The sequence below is a fragment of the Mobula hypostoma genome, chromosome 16 (assembly GCF_963921235.1).
Source record: "Mobula hypostoma chromosome 16, sMobHyp1.1, whole genome shotgun sequence".
NCBI lineage: Eukaryota > Metazoa > Chordata > Chondrichthyes > Myliobatiformes > Myliobatidae > Mobula > Mobula hypostoma.
In genome coordinates, this window is record NC_086112.1 from 71,339,444 (window position 1) to 71,354,935 (window position 15,492).

General features: G+C 43.3%; 1 protein-coding gene across 3 annotated transcripts in view; it reads left to right on the forward strand.

Moving 5' to 3' along the window:
• The window catches only part of uba6 (ubiquitin like modifier activating enzyme 6), a 455,635-nt gene that overhangs the window by 187,479 nt on the left and 252,664 nt on the right, over window positions 1-15,492 (forward strand). For all 3 annotated transcript variants that reach the window (XM_063069103.1, XM_063069102.1, XM_063069104.1), the window contains 2 exons: window positions 3,033-3,136; window positions 9,149-9,211. In XM_063069103.1, coding sequence (XP_062925173.1) covers window positions 3,033-3,136; window positions 9,149-9,211 — 167 coding nt within the window. The remainder of the gene's footprint in view (window positions 1-3,032; window positions 3,137-9,148; window positions 9,212-15,492) is intronic.

Consider the following 15,492-nt stretch of genomic DNA (forward strand, 5'->3'; position numbering starts at 1 on the left):
TACTTGTAATCTCCTCAAAAAATTCAAACTGGTTTGTCAAACAAGATTTTCCCTTAAGGAAACCATGCTAAATCTGTCCTATCTTGTCCTGTGTTACTAAGTGCTCCATAACCTCATCCTTAATAATTGACTCCTGCATTTTCCCAACAACTGAGGTCAGGCTAACTGGTCTATAATTTCCTTTCTGCTGCCTTCCTCCTTTCTTAAAGAATGGAGTGACATTTGCAATTATCCAGTCCTCTGACACCATGCCAGAGTCCAAAGATTTTTGAAAGATCATTACTAATGCCTCCACAATCTCTACTGCTACCTCTTTTAGAACCCTAGGGTGCAGTTCATCTGGTCCAGGTGAATTATGTACCCTTGGGTCTTTCAGCTTTAAGAGCAACTTCTCCCTTGTAATAGTAACTGCACTAACTTCTTTCTCTTACACACTACAAGATCAGGCACACTGCTAGTATCTTCCACAGTGAAGACTGATGCAAAATACTCATTTAGTTCATCTGCCATCTCCTTGTGCCCCATTATTATTTCTCTGACCTCATTTTCTAGTGGTCCTAGATTCACTGTCATCTCTCTTTCATTTTTTACATAATTGAAAAAGCTTTTGCTATCCACTTTGATATTGTTTGCTAGCTTGCTTTCAGATTTCATCTTTTCCCTCCTGTAGTGCTCTCTGTAGTGTTGGAAAAACTTCCCAATCCTCTGTCTTCCCACTAATTTTTGCTTTGTTGTATGCCCTCCCTTTTGCTTTCACATTAACTTTGACTTCCCCTGTCAGCCACGGTTATACTGTTTTGCCATTTGAGTATTTCTTTGTTTTTGAAATACATCTATCCTGCACCTTCCTTACTTTTCCTCAAACTCATGCCATTGCTTTTCTGTTGTCATCCTTACTCGCATCTCCTTTCAATTTACTTTGGCCAACTCCTCTCTCATACCACTGTAATTTCCTTTACTCCACTGAAATACTGCCACATCAGACTTTATTTTCTCCCTATCAGATTTCAGTTGAACTCAATTATATTGTGATCACTGTCTCCAAAGGGCTCCCTAATCGTCTCCGGTTCATTACAGTACACCCAATCTAGTATAGCTGATCTCCTGGTAAGCTCAATGACAAACTGCTCTAAAAAGCCATCTCATAGGTATTCAACAGATTCACTCTCTTGAGATCCATTTCCAACCTGATTTTCCTAACCGATTACATATTGAAATCTCCCATGACTATCATAACATTGCCCTTTTGACATGCTGTTTCTATTTCCTGTTGTAATCTGTGGTCCACATTCCAGCCTGTATATAACTGCCATCAGGGTTCTTTTACCCTTGCAGTTTCTTAACTCACCCCAGAAAGATTCAAAATCTTCTGATCCTATGTCACATCTTTCTAGATTTGCTGCCATTTGCTACCAGCAGAGCCACTCCACCCCCTCTGCCTATCTTCCTATCCCTCTGATCCAACGTGTAACTTTGGACATTCAGTTCCCAACTACAACCATCCTTCAGCCATGATTCAGTGATGGCCACAGCATCATACCTGACAATCTGTAATTGTGCGGCAAGATCATCCACCTTATTTCCTATATTCTGTGCACTTTGAGTGCTACATTTGCTACCCTTTTTGATTCTGCATTCCTAATGCACTGATACTCACCCTGCTGGCTGAAAATATGTCCTATCATCTGACTGCACGTTATCTTTGCTATTTACTATCGTCCTGTCCTGAGTCCCTTCACTCCAGTTCCCACCTGACTGCCAAATTAGTTCAAACCCTCACCAACAGCTCTAACAAACCTGCCCTCAAGAATATTGGTTCCCCTCGGGTTCAGGTGCAACCCATCTCTTTTGAACAGGTCATACCTCCCCCAGAAGAGATCCCAATGATCCAAGAATGGGAAGCCCTGAAACTGCACCAGCCTAATCAGCCACGCATTAATTTGCCAAATCATCCTGATTTTACCCTCACTGGCAGGCAGCAGTCCCTGGAGGTCCTTTCTTTCTACCACCCTCTTCCTTCTATGGGTAAACAAATTCTGTATCCAAAAGCAACTTTTCTTGGGTCCCATACTGCCTGGTGACATGAATGGTAGGACACTAGGGAGCAGAGAGACTTCAGAGTTTAAGTGCATAGTTAATTGAAAATATGTCACAGATATCATAATGTTGCATGTATTGTGGTCTCATGACCATGTTCTTGGCAAATTTTTCTACAGAAGTGGCTTGCCATTGCCTTCTGAACAGTGTCTTTACAAGACTGATGACTCTAGCCATCATCAATACTCGTCAGAGATTGTCTTCCTGGTGTCAGTGGTCGCATAACCAGGGCTTGTGATGTGCACCAGCTGCTCCAAGGTGCTACACCTTGCCCAAGGATGATCTGCAGTCTAACGGAGGGAAGGAGTGCCTGACACATCCTTTGGTAGAGATGTATCTCAACCCTGCCACCCAATGTATAGGGTGATGAAAAAGGTGTTTAGTACACTGGTTGACATAAATCAGTAAATTGAGTTTGGACATTATGTTGCAGTTGTACATTGGTGAGGCTAGAGTGGAGTACTGTGTACAGATTTAGTTGCTGTTACAGGAGACGTGGTGAAACTGGAAAGAATGTAGTCAAGATTTATGAGGATGATGTCAGGCTCAGAAGGCTTTTGTTATATAGAGAGATAGGCCAGGCCTTTATGCCTTGTATATAGGAGAATGGGGGGCAATCTCATAGAAATACTAAAATTATAAAATTCATAGATAAGATGGATGGTAAGAGTCTTTTCTCTGAGTGTAGGTGTCCAGATCTCAGGGGCCTAGATTAAGATTGAGACCTGCAAGTTTTAAAAAAGGACCTGAGGGACTACTTTTTCCATTCAGAGGGAAGTGACTATTATAGAATGAATCGCAAGGGAAGTGGTTGAGGCAGTTACAATACTTGTACCTGCTGGTTGACTCTGCAGCTTTATGATTCTTAATTGTGGGCTTTGGAAAGGTTTTGTAGTATTTCTCAGTGTTGTCATTTGACTTTGTTTTTTTTTCAGTTCTGTCCCGGTATTCATTTAGTATTGGAGATACAACAACTTTTGGGCCATATTTGCATGGAGGAATTGCTGTGCAGCTGAAAATGCCCAAAATCTTTACATTTGTGAGTATTTTTACATGTATTTTTACATCTGATATACAGTTTAACTTTGACCATAAGTTATAGGAGCAGAATTAGGCCATTTGGCCCATCAAGTCTGCTCTTCCATTTCATCATGGCTGATCCTATCAGCCCCAGTTTCTGCCTTCTCCCTGGATCCCTTTACGCCCTGATCAACGAAGAATCAATCAACCTCTGCTTTAAATATTCATAAAGTCTTGGCCTCCACAGATGACTTTGGCAAAGAATTCCACAGATTCACCTCTCTCTGGCTAAAGTAATTCCTTCTGACCTCTGTTCTAAAGGGATATCTCTCTATTCTGAGAGGATGTCCTCTGGTCTTAGAATCTTCAGTAACACTGGAGTACTGCGCAGACGCAACAGAAGCGTTCCTGTGCAGGTCCGGCAGAAAGCTTTTAAAAACCCAGTCTCTATAAAAGAGAAGTACCACCTAGCAGAGCAATCATTGTGGGAGTGGTCACCATTTGAGAAGTCTGAGGCAGAGTAATAAGGCATTGCCTCAACAAGGCTTCGGTGAGAACGGCGGGGGGGGGGCATGGTAAGTAGGTAAGTTCATTCCTTATTTCTTTTTTAAATTTTGAGGGAATAGGGGGCATGGCTGCAGAGCCAGTGTTTTCTTCTGGGTGTCAGATGTTGGATTTCCGGGAGACTCCCCGATGGTCATATTTGCATCGAGATGCAGCTCCTTAGAGACCATGTTAGAGAACTGGCGCTGCAGCTTGATGACCTTCGACTTGTTAGGGAAAGTGAGGCAGTGATAGATAGGAGCTACAGGGAGGTAGCCACCCCAAGGCTACAGGAGACAGACAGCTCAGAAGGGTAGGGAACTGAAGAGCACGGCAGCAGTAATAGGGGACTCGAGTCAGAAGGACAGATAGGTCATTCTGTGGATGCGGAAAAGGAAACACGGATGATAGTTTGCCTCTGAAGTATCAGGGTCTGAGATGTTTCTGATACGTCTGCAATATCCTGAAGAGGGAGGGTGAGCAGCCAGACATCGTGATACAAATTGGTATCAATGACATAGATAGAAAAAAGGAGGCGGTCCTGAAGAAATAATACAGGGAGTCAGGAAGGCAGCTGAGAAGCAGGACATCAAAGGTACTAATCTCGAGATTGTTGCCTGTGCCACATGACAGTGAGGATAGGAATTAAATGAGATGGCAGATAAATGCATCACTGAAGAATTGGAGCAGGGGGCAGGGATTCAGAGATTCAGATTTCTGGATAATTGGGACCTCTTCTGGGGCAGGTGTGACCTGTACTAAAGGGATGCATTGCACTTGAATCTAAGGAGTCCAGTTTTCTTACGGCAGATTTACGAGAGCCATTGGGAGTGGTTTAAACTAATATGGCAGGGGTATGGGATCCAGTATGATAGAGCTGAAAATGAGCCAGCAGATTTACAAGTAGATGATGTGTGTAACATGATAGTAAGGAAGGCCAAGCTGGGTGCAACTGCTGACCGAGCAAAGAGTTAAGTTGTACGACAGAGGCAAAATTCAAAAGGGTGAAGAATGCAAGACTGAAGATGTTGTACTTAGATGCATGTACCATTTGGAATAAGGTAGATGAACTTGTGGCACAATTAGAGATTGGTCAGTTTGACATTGTGGGCATCAGTGAGTCATGGCTGAAAGAAGGTCATAGTTAGGAGTTTAGCATCAAAGGATATACTTTGTATCGAAAGGACAGGCAGGAATGCATAGGCGGTGGTGTGGCTCTGTTGGTGAGAGATGGAATTACATCTTGAGAAGGAGGTGACTTCGGGTCAGAGAATGCTGAATCTTTGTGGGTGGAGTTAAGAAACTGCATTAAAATAAAACATTATGGGAATCATACAGTATATAGGCTTTCAAATGGTAGCCAGGATGTGGGGTTGAGGTTGCAAATGGAGCTGGAAAAGGCATGTAATAAGGGTAATCATATATTTGTAACAGGGGAATTCAGTATGCAAGGGGATTGGGAAAATCAGGTTGGTGTTGATGGCAAGGGAGGGAATTTGTTGAATGCTTATGAGATGACTTTAGATAGCTTGTGCTTGAGCCTACTCGGGGAAAGGCTATCTTAGATTGGGTGTTGGGTGTTAAACCAGATCTTATTAGGGAGCTTAATGTAAAGGAACCCTTAGGAGACAGTAATCAGAATATGATTGAAATCATACTGCAATTTGAGAGGGAGAAGCACAATTCACATGATTCAGTAACACAATGCAATACAGGGAATTACAGAAGCACGAGAGAGGAGTTTGCCTAGGTGGATTGGAGGAGGATACAGGCGGGGAAGTTGGCAGAGCAAAGATGGCTGAAGTGTTTGCGAATACTTCACAAAGCACAGGATAGATATGTCCCACAGAGGAAGGAGTTCTCAAATGGCAGAGGTAGGCAACTGTGGCTGACAAAGGAAGTTAAGGACTACATAAAAACCAAGGAAAGGGCATATAATGTAGCAGAAGTGATTGGGATGTTGGATGATTGGGAAGATTTTAAAATCCAACAAAAGGCAACTAAAAAATCTATAAGAAGGGAAAAGATGAAATTTGAGGGCAGGCAAGCCAATCACATAAAGCAGGATACAAAAAGTATTTTCAGTTATATAAAGAGTAAAGGGAGGTGAGAGTTGACATTCGATCACTGGAAAATGATGCTGGTGAGGTAGTAATGGGGTTCAGAGAAATGACAGATGAACTTAATGGGCACTTTGCATCTGTCTTGACTGTGGAGGTGTGCCAGAGGTCCTTGAGTGTCAGGGAGAAGGAGTAAGTGCAATTCCTATTACAAAGGAATAAGTGCTAGGCAAACTCAAAGGTCTTAAGCTGAATAAGTCACCTTATGGTCCAGCACGGTCCTAGAGGACTGGAAGATTGCAATGTCACTCCACTCTTTAAGAAGGGAGGAAGGCAAAAGAAAGGAAATTATAAACAAGTGAAAATCTGCAGATGCTGGAAATCCAAGCAACACACACAAAATGCTCGGTGAACTCAGCAGACCAGACAGCAAATATGGAAAAAAGTACAGTCGACGTTTTGGACTGATACCCTTCAGCGGGTCAGGTGAAGTTATAGGCCGGTTAGCCTCACCTCAGGGGTTGGGAAAATGTCGGAGTCTATTATTAAGGATGAGGTTTTGGGATACTTGGAGACAAGTGATAAAATAAGTCAAAGTCAGCATGGTTTCTCTGAAGGAAAATCTTGCCTGACAAATCTGTTAGAGTTCTTCGAGGAAGTAACAAACAGGGTGGACAAAGCAGAGGCAGTGGATGTCACTAACTAGGATTTTCAGAAGGCATTAGAAAGCTGCCACTCATGAGGCTGCTTAACAAGATAAAACCTGTGGTGTTACAGGAAAGATATTGCCATAGATAATGGAATGGCTGACAGGCAGGAGACAGTGAGTGGGAACAAAATGGGCCTTTTCTGGTTGGCTTCTGGTGACTTGTGGTATTCCTCAGGGGTCAGTATTGGGGCCCCTACATTTCACATTGTTTTCCAAATGATTTAGAGAATGGAATATGTGGCTTTGTGACAAAGTTTGCGGATGATACAAAGATAGGTGGAGGGGTAGGTAGTGCTGAGGAAGCAATGCAATTGCAGTAGGACTTAGACAAATTGGAAGAATGGGCAGGAATGGAAGTGGCAGATGGAATACTGTTGGGAAATGTATGATAATGCATTTTGGTAAAAGGAACAATAGTGCAGACTATTATCTAAATGGGGAGAAGGTTCAAACATCAGTGATGCAGAGGACTTGGGAGTCTTCATGCAAGAATCCCAGAAGGGTCTGTGAGTCTGTGGTTAATAAGGCAACGCTGATATTTATTTCAAGGGGAATAGAATATAAAAGCAAAGAGATAATGCTGAGCCTTTATAAAGCACTAGTCCGTCTGCACTAGGGGTATTGTCAACAGGTTTGGGTCCCATATCACAGAAAGGATGTGATATGGCGTCCAGTGGAGGTTCAAGAGGATGATTCTGGGAATGAAGAGGTTAACATATGAGGAGCATTTGACAGCTCTGGGCCTGTACCCACTGGAATTTAGAAGAATATGAGGGGTCTGACTGAAACCTGCGGCATGTTGAAAGGACTGAATAGGGTGGATGTGGAGAGGATGTTTCATATGGTGGGCATATCCAAAGCTAGAGGGCATAGCCTCAAAATTGAGGGTCTACCTTTTAGAACAGAGGAAAGGAGACATTTTTTTTTTAGCCTGTGGGTAGTGAATCTGTGGAATACTCTGCCACCATTTGCGGTGGACATCAAGTCCATGGGTATACTTAAAGTGGAAGTTGTTCGTTTCCTGTCAGGGCATCAAAGAATATGGTGAGAAGGCATGTGTATGGGGTTGAGTGGGATCCGGGATCAGCCAGAATTGAATGCCAGAGCAGACTCGATGGGCTGAATGGCCTAAATCTGCTCCTATGTCTTATGGTCTTATCCTCTCCACATCCAATCATATCATGAATCTCCTTTTCAGCATGTCCTTTCTAAGATAAGGTGCCCAAACCTGCTCACAATACTCCAAATGAGACCTCACCAGTGCTTTATGAAGTTTCAACACTTCATGCTTGCTTTTATATTCTAGTGCTCTTGAAATGAATGCCTAAATTGCATTTGCCTTCCTCACCACAGACTCAACCTGCAAATTAACCTTCAGCTAATCCTGCACAAAGACTCGCAAGTCACTTTGCATCTCAGTTATTTTTGTATTTTCCATTTTATATTTAGAATATTGTCAGCCCTTTCATTTCTTCTACCAAAGTGCATGAACATACACTTCTGAATGCTGTATACCACCTGCCATTTCTTTGCCCTTTCTCGTATTCTAAGTCCTTCTGTAGCCTCTCTATTTCCTCAAAACTACCTGCCCCTCCAATTATCTTTATATCGTCAGCAAACTTTATAACAAAGCCGTCAATTCCATCAATCAACTCATTGTATAGGCATCCGTTAGTCTCATAAGACCATGGATTTGCGCCTTGGAAAGTTTCCAGGGTGCAGGCTTGGGCAAGGTTGTATGGAAGATCAGCAGTTGCCCATGCTGCAAGTCTCCCCTCTCCATGCCACTGATGTTGTCCAAGGGAAGGGCATTGGGACCCATACAGCTTGGCACCAGTGTCATTGCAGAGCAATGTGTGGTTAAGTGCCTTGCTCAAAGACACACACACTGCCTCAGCCAAGGCTCGAACTAGCGACCTTCAGATCACTAGACGAACGCCTTAACCACTTGGCCACGCGCTCATTGACATGTAATGTAAAAAGAGTCACCCCCAACACAAACCCCTGTGGAACACCACCAGTCACCTTTAACCCATCTGAAAAGGCTGCCTTTATTGCCAGTCTTTGTCTCCTGCCAATCAGTCACTGCTTTATTCACGCTAGAATCTTTCCTGTATACCATGGGCTTCTGGCTGGTTTAGCAGTGTCATGTGTGGCACCTTGTTAAAGGCCTTCTGAAATTCCAACTACATGACATCAACCAATTGTTCTTTGCTTTCTCTGACTAAAGAAAGCAGAAAGGGATGTGGTGTCACTGGAGAGTCCAGAGGAAGTTCACGAGGATGATTCCAGGAACGAAGGGGTTAACATATGTTGGACCCGTGTATGGGTCCCAGCTATGCCTGCCTTTTTGTTGGCTTTGTGGAACAATCCATGTTCCAAGCCTATATTGGTATCTGTCCGCCACTTTTCCTTTGCTACACCTCTTCTCATTCCTGCCATCAGCGTGGGGGTATAGGAGACTGTGAATGCACACGCAGTGTTTTAGTCCCGTTTCTTCCCCCCCCCCACCATTAGATTTCTGAACCTTCCATGAACACTCCCTCACTATTTTGCTCTCCTTTAGCACTATTTATTTATTTTTTATATATTTCTTATTGTAACTTGCAGTATCTTAACATGTTGTTGCAAAACAACAAATTTCACAATAAATGTCAGTGACAATAAACTCGATTCTGATTCTTTATCTAAGTTTCATTGTTCCCTTTTCTTGTTGCAGGAAAATATGGAGACTCAACTTTTAAATCCTCGATGCTTTGTAGTAGATTTCAGCAAAACTGAGGTAAGATTTATTTGTTTGTCTGAGATTTTATTTGCATGTGTTCCAGATAACATTAGTATTCGAAACAAGATAAAAATCTGCAGATGCTGGAAATCAAAGTAATATGCACAAAATACTGAAGGAACTCGGCACTCAGGCAGCATCTATGGAACAGCGTATAACCAACGTTTCGGACCGAAAGCCTTCATCAGCACTGGAAAAAAAGAGATGGGAAGTCAGAGTGAAATGGCGGTGGGAAGGAAGAAGTAGAAGGTGGTAGGTGAAAGTGGGAGAGGGGGTGGGGTGGGGTGAAGTATAGAACTGGGAAGTCGATTGGTGTAAAAGATAAAGGGCTGGAGAAAGGGGAATTTGATAGGAGAGGACAGATGGCCATGGGAGAAAGGGAAGTGGGAGGAGAACCAGAGGGAGGTGATGGGCAGGTAAAGAGATAAGGTAAGAAAGGGAAATGAGAATGGTAAAGTGGTGGGGGGTGGGGGGGAGCTATTACCGGAAGTTTGAGAAATCAAACTTGCCATCACGTTGGAGGGTACCTACATGGAATACAAGGTCTCAGAAATAAACCAGGTAAATTTCAAGACAGGGTGGAAGTTGGAGGTCAGTTCCCATTCTGACATGTCTATCCACGGCCTCCTCTACTGTAAAGATGAAGCCACACTCAGGTTGGAGGAACAACACCTTATATTCCATCTGGGTAGCCTCCAACCTGATGGCATGAACATCGACTTCTCTAACTTCCACTAAGGCCCCACCTCCCCCTCGTACCCCATCTGTTACTTATTTTTATGCACACATTCTTTCTCTCACTCTCCTTTTTCTCCCTCTGTCCCTCTGAATATACCTCTTGCCCATCCTCTGGGTCCCCCCTGCCTTGTCTTTCTTCCCGGACCTCCTGTCCCATGATCCTCTCCTATCCCCTTTTGCCTATCACCTGTCCAGCTCTTGGCTCCATCCCTCCCCCTCCTGTCTTCTCCTATCATTTTGGATCTCCCCCTCCCCCTCCAACTTTCAAATCCCTTACTCACTCTTCCTTCAGTTAGTCCTGACGAAGGGTCTTGGCCTGAAACGTCGACCTGAAGGCCTGAAGGGTCTCTTCCTACAGATGCTGCCTGGCCTGCTGCGTTCACCAGCAACTTTGATGTGTGTTGCTAGTATTTCTTTGATTAGGTTTCTTCTTGAATTTGATCTTGTAATTGTGATCTCCAAGAAACAGTGCCTATCTCTGCATTCATGCTGCAGCTGTTAATGAAACATCCTTTTGTGGATTGAAAATGGAAAGCAGTGGTTGATCTGAATCAGGTTTATTATCACCAGCATGTGTCATGAAATGCAATACGTAATATAGAAGAAGAAAAATAATAATAAATAAGTAAATTGAGTTACAGTATATGTACAGTGGCATGCAAAAGTTTGGGCACCCCTGGTCAAAATTTCTATTACTGTGAATAGCAAGTGAGTAAAAGATGAATTGATTTCCAAAAGGCATAAAGTTAAAGATGACACATTTCTTTAATATTTTAAGTAAGAAAGCTTTTTTATTTCCATCTCTTACAGTTTCAAAATAACAAAAAAGAAAAAGGGCCCAAATCAAAAGTTTGGGCATCCTGCATGGCAATACTTAGTAACACCCCCTTTGGCATGTATCACAGCTTGTAAATGCTTTTTGTAGCCAGCTAAGAGTCTTTCAATTCTTGTTTGGGGGATTTTCGCCCATTCTTCCTTGCAAAAACCTTCAGCTTGTGCCTCTTGAGGTAGTCCGTTGCGGATTTTGAGGTGTGTTTAGGATTATTATCCTGTTGTAGAAGCCATCCTCTTTTCATCTTTGGCTTCTTTACAGACAGTGTGATGTTTGCTTCCAGAATTTGCTGGTATTTAATTGAATTCATTCCCTTTACCAGTTCCCCGTGCCACTGGCTGCAACACAAGCCCAAAGCATGATCAATCCACCCCCGTGCTTAACAGTTGGAGAGGTGTTCTTTTCATGAAATTCTGCACCCTTTTTTCTCCAAACATACCTTTGCTCATTGCAGCCAAAAAGTTCTATTTTAACTTCTTCAGTCCATAGGATTTGTTTCCAAATGTATCAGGCTTGTTTAGATGTTCCTTTGAACTTTTTGAATAGAACTTTTTGGCGCAAGCTGAAGGTTTTGCCATGGCCCTCACAGTCTCCTGACCTAAACATCATTGAGAATCTGTGGATAGACCTCAAAAGAGCAGTGCATACAAGACGGCCCAAGAATCTCACAGAACTAGAAGCCTTTCGCAAGGAAGAATGGGGGAAAATCCCCCAAACAAGAATTGAAAGGCTCTTAGCTGGCTACAGAAAGCATTTACAAGTTGTGATACTTGGCAAAGGGGGCGTTACTAAGTACTGCCATGCAGGGTGCCCAACCTTGTGCTTCGGGCCCTTTTCCTTTTTCGTTATTTTGAAACTGTAAAAGATGGAAATAAGAAAGTTTCAGGCAACACACAAAATGCTGGTGGAACACAGCAGGCCAGGCAGCATCTATAGGAAGAAGTACAGTTGCTGTTTTAGGTCGAGACCCTTTGTCAGGACTAACGGAAAAAAGAGATAGTAAGAGATTTGAGAGGGGGAGGGGCGTGACCCGAAATGATAGGCGAAGACAGGATGGGGAGGGATGAAGCCAAAAGCTGGGAAATTGATTGGCAAGAGGCTGGAGAAGGGGGGGAGTATCATGGGATGGAAGGCCTTGTAAGAAAGAAAGGGGGAGGGGAGCACCAGAGGAAGATGGAGAACAGCCAAGGAGTTATTGTGAGAGGGAAAGAGAGAATTTTTTTTTAAATTAGGGATGGGGTAAGAAGAGGAGGAGGGGCATTAACGGAAGTTAGAGAAGTCGATGTTCATGCCATCAGGTTGGAGGCTACCCAGACGGAATATAGGGTGTTGTTCCTCCAACCTGAGTGTGGCTTCATCTCGACAGTAGAGGAGGCCGTGGATTGACATATCGGAATGGAAATGGTACATGGCATTAAAACGTGTGGCCACTGGGAGATCCTACTTCCTCTGGTGGACAGAGCATCGGTGTTCAGTGAAGCAGTCTCCCAATCTGCATTGGATCTCACCAATATATAGAAGGCCACACCGGGAGCACTGAACACAGTATATCATACCAGCAGACTCACAGGTGAAGTGTTGCCTCACCTGGAAGGACTGTCTGGGGCCCTGAATGGTGGTGAGGGAGGAAGTGTAAGGGCAGGTATAACATTTGTTCCACTTACAAGGATAAGTGCCAGGAGGGAGATCGGTGGGAAGGGATGGGGGGGGACAAATGGACAAGGGGTCGTGTAGGGAATGATCGCTGTGGAAAACAAAGTGGGAGGGGAGGGAAAAATGTCCTTGAGAGGGAAAGATCCCATTGGAGATGGTGGAAGTCACGGAGAATTATATGTTGGACACGGAGGCTGGTGGGATGGTAGGTGAGGACAACAGGAACCCTATCCCTAGTGGGGTGGCGGGAGGATGGGGTGAGAGCAGATGTGTGTGAAATGGGAGAGATGTGTTTGAGGGCAGAGTTGATGGTGGAGGAAGGGAAGCCCCTTTCTTTAAAAAAGGAAGACATCTTCTTTGTCCTGGAATGAAATGCCTCATTCTGAGAGCAAATGCGGCGGAGATGGAGGAATTGAGAGAAGGGGATGGCGTTTTTCCAAATAATAGGGTGGGAACTAAATTACAGGAAGGATATTAATAAGGTTGAAAGAGTGCAAAGAAGGTTTACAAGGATGTTGCCAGGACTTGAGAAACTCAGTTACAGAGAAAGGTTGAATAGGTTAGGACTTTATTCCCTGGAGCTTAGAAGAATGAGGGGAGATGTGATAGAGGTATATAAAATTATGATGGGTATAGATAGATTGAATGCAAGCAGGCTTTTTCCACTGAGGCAAGGGGAGAAAAAAAACCAGAGGACATGGGTTAAGGGTGAAGGGGGAAAAGTTTAAAGGGAACATTAGGGGGGGTGCTTCTTCACACAGAGAGTGGTGGGAGTGTGGAATGAGCTGCCAGATGAGTTGGTAAATGCAGGATCTTTTTTAACATTTAAGAATAAATTGGACAGATACATGGATGGGAGGTGTATGGAGGGATATGGCCCATGTGCAGGTCAGTGGGACTAGGCAGAAAATGGTTCGGCACAGCCAAGAAGGGCCAAAAGGCCAGTTTCTGTGCTGGAGTTTTTCTCTGGTTTCTGTGGAGGAGGAATAGTCCAGGTAGCTGTGAGAATCCGTAGGCTTATAGTAGACATCAGTAGATAAGCTGTCTCCAGAGATAGCCTCCAACCTGATGGCATGAACATTGATTTCTCTAACTTCCGTTAATGCCCCTTCTCCCTTTGTTACCCCATCCCTATTTATTTATTGATTTATGTTAATTTTTTCTCTCTCTCTACTTCCCTCTCACAATAACTCCTTGCATGTTCTCCATCCTCCTCTGGTGCTCCCCTCCCCCTTTCTTTCTTCCAAGGCGTTCTGTCACATGATACTCCCCCTTCTCCAGCCTTGTATCCCTTTTGCCAATCAACTTTCCAGATCTTGGCTTCATCCCTCCCCCTCCAGTCTTCTCCTATCATTTCTGATCTCCCCCTCCCCCTCCCACTTTCAAATCTCTTACTGTCTCTTTATTCCGTTAGTCCTGACGAAGGGTCTCGACCCAAAACGTCGGCTGTACCTCTTCCTATAGATGCTGCCTGACCTGCTGCGTTCTACCAGCACTTTGTGTGTTGCTTGAATTTCTAGCATCTGCAGATTTTCTCGTGTTTACATTTTTAAATAAAAAAGTTTTCTTGTTTAAAATATTAAAGAAATGTGTCATCTTTAACTTTATGCCTTTTGGAAATCAGTTCATCTTTTACTCGCTTAGCTATTCACAGTAGCAGAAATTTTGACTGGGGTGCCCAGACTTCTGAATGCCACTGTATATTGAATAGATTAAATCATACAAACAGTAGAAAGAATATATATTTAAAAAATGGAGTAGTGTTCATGGGTTCAATGTCCATTTAGGAAACCGATGGCAGAGAGGAAGAAGCTGTCCCTGAATGAGGCTTCTGTACCTCCTACCTGATGGTAACAGTGAGAAAAGGGCATGCCCTGGGTGCTGGGGGTCCTTCAGAATGGACACTGCCTTTTTGAGACATCGCTTCTTGAAGATGTTCTGGGTGCTTTGTAGGCTAGTACCCAAGATGGTGCCAACTAAATTACAACCTCTGCAGCTTCTTTCAGTCCTGTGCAGTAGCACCCCACCCCCCATACCAGACAGTGATGCAGCCTGACAGAATGCTGTCCACAGTACATCTACAGAAGTCTGTGAGTGTATTTGCTGACGTACCAAATCTCTTCAAACTCCAAATGAAGTATAGTTGCTGTCTTGCCTTCTTTATAATCTACTGTGTTGATCTACTTTGTAAACTACTTCTGTACCTTTTACAAGCCTCCACATCCGATTTATAATGGAGTGACAATACTCCACGTGCAGCCTCACCAGAATTTGATAAAGCTATATTTAAACTATCTTTATCTATGGTGCATTTTTCCCTCTGGAGCTAGTCATATTATGTTCTGGATGCTGAGTAATTTACTGCAAATTGCATTTTTCATTTTGAGTGACAGCAAACTCTGTAACAATGGAGAATTTCATGTTTCAACATGCCAGTTTTCCTCAAGGTGTGTTTGTTGAAATCAAGATAAGACCTTTTTTCTTGCTGAGACAAATGCAGGTTTCCCCCGCTATCTGAAGGTAGAGGGTTCCTATGAAACGGCTCGTAAGCCAGAATGTCATAAAGTGAATAAGCAATTACCATTTATTTACATGGGAAAAATTTTTGAGCGTTTCCAGACCCAAAAAATAACCTACAAAATCATGCCAAGTAACACATAAAACCTAAAATAACAGTAACATATAGTAAAAGCAGGAATGATATGATAAATACACAGCCTATATAAAGTAAAAATACTTTTCTGCAGCACTGCCTAGCGCAGTGAAAATCTCACGGCAGCACTCTTGGAAGTGCTATCGGCAGAAACACTCTCTTCAGTAACCTTTAAGCTATGAAGCTGCCAAATCATACCAAATAACACAGAAAAATACACAGCCTATATAAAGTAGAGATAATGTATGTACAGTGTAGTTTCACTTACCGGAATCGAGAACACTCCAATAAATTGCAGTTTCATCACAGTTAACACTTGCTTATATGAATAACCACCTTCTGTAATTATTTTCTTCAGTTCTGCTGGGAACTTTTCGGCAGCTTCAGTATCAGCTGAGGCAC